Genomic DNA, 6,000 nt, shown 5'->3' with positions numbered 1-6,000 from the left:
TCCCGGGGAGTCTGATTCCATCCCTTCCCAAACTGGGAGCTCCAATCCCCAAATGGCTGGGGTTGGTCCAAGAGAGGGTATCCGGTACCTGTGGTGGGTGGTGGTGGGGGGGGGGGGTGAATTGAACCCCTTCCCTGTGATTGGATGCTTTGGGGGAATGATGTCAGTCCACCCATTGGGGGCGGGGCCTCCAGCGCACGTGCTGCTTCCGGATATAATGTATCCATTTCATTAAATAGCAACAGATCCCGGAGAGAAAGTGACACAAGGGAGGATACAGAGGGAGAGAGGAGCCCCGGAATCTGGAGTAAAGCACTGGAATAACCAGTCCTCAGTAGCAGCACCTCTCACTGCCTGCCACAGGAGAATGGGACAGCAATATACTTAGTGATATTAGCAGAAAAGCAATGGAGACATTTATTCAATGGGGCATTAAATGATGAATTTTTGTTTTTCTCATCTGACTTTTTTTGCAGCGATTTTTTTAAGCTGTAAATGTAAATTTATTTGCTAAATTGAGTTAGAGCCCCCCGCCCCACAGCGCTTTGCAAGCATTTTATTTTTTGCAATCCCCAAAGAGTTCCTGCTTTAGAAAAGCGCCTCATAAATAGAGAATGCGAGAAGGCGAGGCTCGTTCTGAGCCAGGGTTAGAGAGCGAGGGAGGAGACCGCTGGCGGCAAGGTGCACCAGGACTGGCCGGGGTCTAGAGGGAGAACTGCCGACCGAGCTGTCATGCAGATTGAAGCTGTCAGTCTCCTCCTGCTCCTGGGGTGCATCGGCGGCAGGCGAGGGGCAGCAGGTAAGAGAGTCAGTAATTCCATCCTGTTACAGTTTAATCTCTGTCTGTCTGCCTCTGTCTGTCTCTGTCTGTGCCTGTCTCTGTCTGTCTGCCTCTCTCTGTCTGTCTGTCTCTGTCTGTCTGTCTCTGTCTGTGCCTGTCTCTGTCTGTCTGTCTCTGTCTGTCTCTGTCTGTCTGTCTCTGTCTGTCTGTCTGCCTCTGTCTCTAGTCTGTCTTTCTGCCTCTGTCTGTCTGTGCCTGTCTCTCTGTCTGTCTGTCTGTCTGCCTGTCTGCCTCTGTCTCTAGTCTGTCTTTCTGCCTCTGTCTGTGCCTGTCTCTGTCTATCTGCCTCTATCTGTCTGTCTGCCTCTATCTGTCTGCCTCCATCTATCTGTCTATCTGTCTGTCTGTCTATCTATCAATCGTGATTCCCAATTATCCGTCTTAACTCCTTCCCATTAAAATGTACATTTTCCCTTCCTGTTCCTAGCTGTCTCTGAGATTGCATCTATCGTTAATGTAAAGATTCTTTGTGTTGCCCCGGCTGAACCTGTCCAGTGGTGACACTGACTGACACCCAGCGGGCGGTGGATTTTAACATTTATTTTAAATGTTTTTTGTTTTCTCTTAACTTTGATTTTTTTAAAATAGAAAATCCGTGTTTTTCGCTTTGTTTTTAAGGTGTGTGGTTTATTTTGCTGTTTATTTATTCTCTCGAATTTGTCCTTCCGCCTCTTCTCAATCCCAACAGCTTTGTCTGAACTCCTGGCTCCTGCAGTCCGCCTGGACAGACAGACAGACAGAGAGAGAGAGAAACTGTGTAACCTTAGCGGAACACTATGTTACAGCTTGCCATAAACAGAGGGACAACCAGTAAACCTAAGAAAAGAGTATATACAAATTATACGAATGTATATTTATACACTCAGGGATATATCTGTTTATACACTGTATGAATAGATCTGCGTTTATGTGTTCAACCATAAATGTTTTTCGATGCTTTGGCAACATAAGATGTACCTTATCATCATGCCAATAAAGCGATTTGAATTGAATTGAGACAGAGAGAGAGACAGAGAGAGAGAGAGAGACAGACAGAGAGAGAGAGAGAGAGACAGACAGAGAGAGAGACAGAGACAGAGAGAGACAGAGTAATCCAGCACTGAACCCACCCTCTGTAAATAATGATTCAAACATCACAGCTTAACAAGAAACACGAGCACCTTTCTCAAACAATGCAGAATCTCTCAGTAAATAGAATTCGACATTGATTGCACTGTGTACACATATATACTTATATACACTGTATATAAAATAACTTCCTTTATTTAATCTCCACATCCTTGTTTTAATGTATGTATTATATATAAAATGTTTTGCTTATATTTGATACTTTTGTGTTAGTGATATAATGCATGCATATATCTATTATATTCTCTAAATACATGTGTAATATGTTTCTGTAATCATTTCTATAATATGATATTAATTGCAGGGATGGTTGATGTGGCTGTATTACCAGATGCTGCTTCGGGCTGGGTGTCCTGGGATGGGTGAATTATCCTGGGCTTTGTCTCCTGAACAATGATCTTGGAGATCATTTGGTTCATTGCCAGCCCTGCACCCACAGACTGAGAGCCCCCCAAAACCCAGAACACTCGCAGCTCACTCTCACACTGAATCCCAGTCCTTGCCCCTCAGACAAGGCAAGAGCGAGTGAAATTTAACCAGAGTTCTGTGGAGGGGTTTTTAAATATCCCCCACCCCCCACATTTGGTTTTCAAAGGCTCGATCCTGTCATCAGTATTTAAGCCCCCCACAGGCTGTTCTCCGGGATCGGCAGGGATCTGCTCAGACAGAAATAGAAACACCATGAAATGCACTGTAAATACACCGAGGGAAACCACACAGGACCGGAGAGAGAGAAAAATCCACAGAGAGAGAGAGAGAGAGAGACTGTTTAAAATTAAGACTGTTTAAAATTAATATTGAACGTACCAAATGAAGTACAAAGACTGTTTAAAATTAATATTGTTTAAAAGTAATATTGTATGTACCCAACAAATGTCAAATCGATTGACACCTACAGAATGTTGGAAAACTGTACCTTTTTGCTATGTAAGCTTTGGCAATATGGTTCTCTGTAAACTTTCATGCCAATAAAGCATTTGAATTGGAATTGGAATTGGAGGGGGAGGGACCCGGAGAGAACAAAACCCAGTGAGAGAAAGAGCAAGAATCAACCCAGGGACACAGAGAGTGGACCCAGCGAGAGAGGTCGGTGGGCTCCGAGGAGGGAAGGGTCCTATTAGGACAGATATCAGGAAATTGTTCCTCAAACACAGCGATCGCCATGCGGTGCAATCTTCCAGACAGCAAAGACCCTGGAATAATTGAAGAAGCATTGGGGGCTACGGGTCGGTGATGTTAGGATGTCTATGGGTGGATGAACCAGGAGGCACCGAATGGCCTTCCCCATCCATAGTTATCTTGGGAGCGCAGAAAGAGATGGAGGGAGAGGAAGGGAGGGCAAGAGACCAGGAAAGCACAAAGCCAGAGAGAATCAGCAGCGGGTATTTCCAGAAGGGAGACCGGGCTATCTGTCCTGGTTCTCCTCAGCCTCTCTGCAGCCTTTGCCAAGCTCCACACCATCCTTCTCCAGCACCGCTCCACCGTGCTCCAGCTCACTGCGATTGCCTTTGCTTGGTTCCACCCCTCCCTCTCTGCTGATCGGGAATGTGCTGCCTGAAAGGGCGGTGGAAGCAGATTCAACAGTAACTTTCAAAAGGGAATTGGATAAATACTTGAGAAGGAGAAATGTGCAGGGCTCTGGGGAAAGAGCAGGGGGGAGTGGGACTGATTGGAGAGCTCGACCAAAGAGCCGGCACAAGCACGATGGGCCGAATGGCCTCCTCCTGTGATGTATCATTCTATGATCATAGTTGGAATCTCCAGCAATGGTTTCGCTTCCCTTCCCCCCACCCTCCTTGTCTCTGGAGGTCCCGAAGGATCTATCCTGGCCCCTTTCCACATCTACACGCTGCCCCTTGGAGATATCATCTACAGACATGGGTTCAGCTACCACATGTAGGCTGACCACACCCAGCTCCACCTCACCACCAGCTCTGTCCATCCCTCCAATACCCCTGTGCTGTCGCACTGCTTGTCCTGCATCTATTCTTGGATGAGCTGCAATTTTCTCCAGCTTAACATTGGGGGAAAAACCAAGCCATCATTTTCAGCCCCTGCCACAAACTCCATACCCTTGCCACCAATCCCCTGTCCTGGACTGTCTCCGGCTGAACCAGCCTCCTCACAGCCTTGGCCTCCTATCTGACCCTGAGCTGAGCTTCCGACCCTATCCTCTCCATCAAAAAGACCTCCTATTTCCACCTCTGCAACATCGCCTGTCTCCGTCCCTGTCTCAGCTCATCTGCTGCTGAAACCCTCATCCCTGCCTTTGTTACCTCCAGACTCGACTATTCCAACACACTCCTGGCCGACCTCCCACCTTCCACCCCCCGCAAACTTCAGCTCATCCAAAACTCTGCTGCCCCGTGTCCTAACTCACACCCAGTCCCGTTCACCCATCACCCCCTGTGCTCACTGCCCCGTGTCCTAACTCACACCCAGTCCCGTTCACCCATCACCCTCTGTGCTCACTGCCCCGTGTCCTAACTCACACCCAGTCCCGTTCACCCATCACCCCCTGTGCTCACTGCCCCGTGTCCTAACTCACACCCAGTCCCGTTCACCCATCACCTCCTGTGCTCACTGCCCCGTGTCCTAACTCACACCCAGTCCTGTTCACCCATCACCCCCTGTGCTCACTGCCCCGTGTCGTAACTCACACCCAGTCCCGTTCGCCCATCACCCCCTGTTCTCACTGCCCCGTGTCGTAACTCACACCCAGTCCCGTTCACCCATCACTCCCTGTGCTCACTGCCCCGTGTCGTAACTCACACCCAGTCCCGTTCGCCCATCACCCCCTGTTCTCACTGCCCCGTGTCGTAACTCACACCCAGTCCCGTTCACCCATCACCCCCTGTGCTCACTGCCCCGTGTCGTAACTCACACCCAGTCCCGTTCGCCCATCACCCCCTGTTCTCACTGCCCCGTGTCCTAACTCGCACCCAGTCCCGTTCGCCCATCACCCCCTGTGCTCACTGCCCCGTGTCCTACCTTGCACCCAGTCCCGCTCGCCCATCGCCCCCTGTGCTCACTGCCTCGTGTCCTAACTCACACCCAGTCCCGTTCACCCATCACCCCCTGTGCTCACTGCCCCGTGTCCTAACTCACACCCAGTCCCGTTCACCCATCACCCCCTGTGCTCACTGCCCCGTGTCCTAACTCACACCCAGTCCCGTTCACCCATCACCCCGTGCTCACTGCCCCGTGTCCTAACTCACACCCAGTCCCGTTCACCCATTACCTGCTGTGCTCACTGCCCCGTGTCCTAACTCTCACCCAGTCCCGTTCACCCATCACCCCCTGTGCTCACTGCCCCGTGTCCTAACTCACACCCAGTCCCGTTCACCCATCACCCCCTGTGCTCACTGCCCCGTGTCCTAACTCTCACCCAGTCCCGTTCACCCATCACCCCCTGTGCTCACTGCCCCGTGTCCTAACTCACACCCAGTCCCGTTCACCCATCACCCCCTGTACTCACTGCCCCGTGTCCTAACTCACACCCAGTCCCGTTCACCCATCACCCCCTGTGCTCACTGCCCCGTGTCCTAACTCACACCCAGTCCCGTTCACCCATCACCCCCTGTGCTCACTGCCCCGTGTCCTAACTCACACCCAGTCCCGTTCACCCATCACCCCCTGTGCTCACTGCCCCGTGTCCTAACTCACACCCAGTCCCATTCACCCATCTAACCCTATGGCTTTATTACCATCTCGTCTCGCCTTGAATATCTCTTAATGTCTCACCTCCCACAGACCTTCCCTTTTGTTCTTTCATCCCCTCCCCCATTTCCCAGCCCCCAAACTTGCTTTTTAACCTGTTTCATTTCCTGCTTTTTTTCTCCGTTCTGACAAAGGGTTTCGACCTGAAGCGTTGACTCTGTTTCTCTCCCCACGGATGTTGCCTGGCCTGCTGAGTTTTTCCAGCGTTGTTATTTTGGATTTCCAGCACCCGCAGTGTTTTGCTATCGTGACCCAATGGCTTCATTGGCTTCTTTTATTTTACGGAGTGACTGCTGCCAACGACCGGAAGC

The 6,000-nt window shown here is 50.5% G+C and overlaps 1 protein-coding gene across 5 annotated transcripts in view; it reads left to right on the top strand.

Annotated features, from left to right (window-relative positions):
• Positions 1–255: 255 nt before the first annotated feature.
• The window catches only part of LOC147111350 (netrin-4-like), a 52,420-nt gene continuing 46,675 nt past the window's right edge, over positions 256–6,000 (top strand). For all 5 annotated transcript variants that reach the window (XM_086002148.1, XM_086002146.1, XM_086002149.1 and 2 more), the window contains exon 1: positions 256–799. In XM_086002148.1, the coding sequence (XP_085858274.1) occupies positions 733–799 (67 nt within the window). In that variant the 5' untranslated portion in view covers positions 256–732. The remainder of the gene's footprint in view (positions 800–6,000) is intronic.

Source organism: Somniosus microcephalus, chromosome 11 (genome assembly GCF_052327205.1).
Source record: "Somniosus microcephalus isolate GS21.2 chromosome 11, FLI_Smic_1.0, whole genome shotgun sequence".
In the NCBI taxonomy this organism is placed as follows: Eukaryota; Metazoa; Chordata; class Chondrichthyes; order Squaliformes; family Somniosidae; genus Somniosus; species Somniosus microcephalus.
The sequence above is the reverse complement of the archived record's forward strand: the minus strand, read 5'-3'. Positions and strand labels throughout refer to the sequence as shown.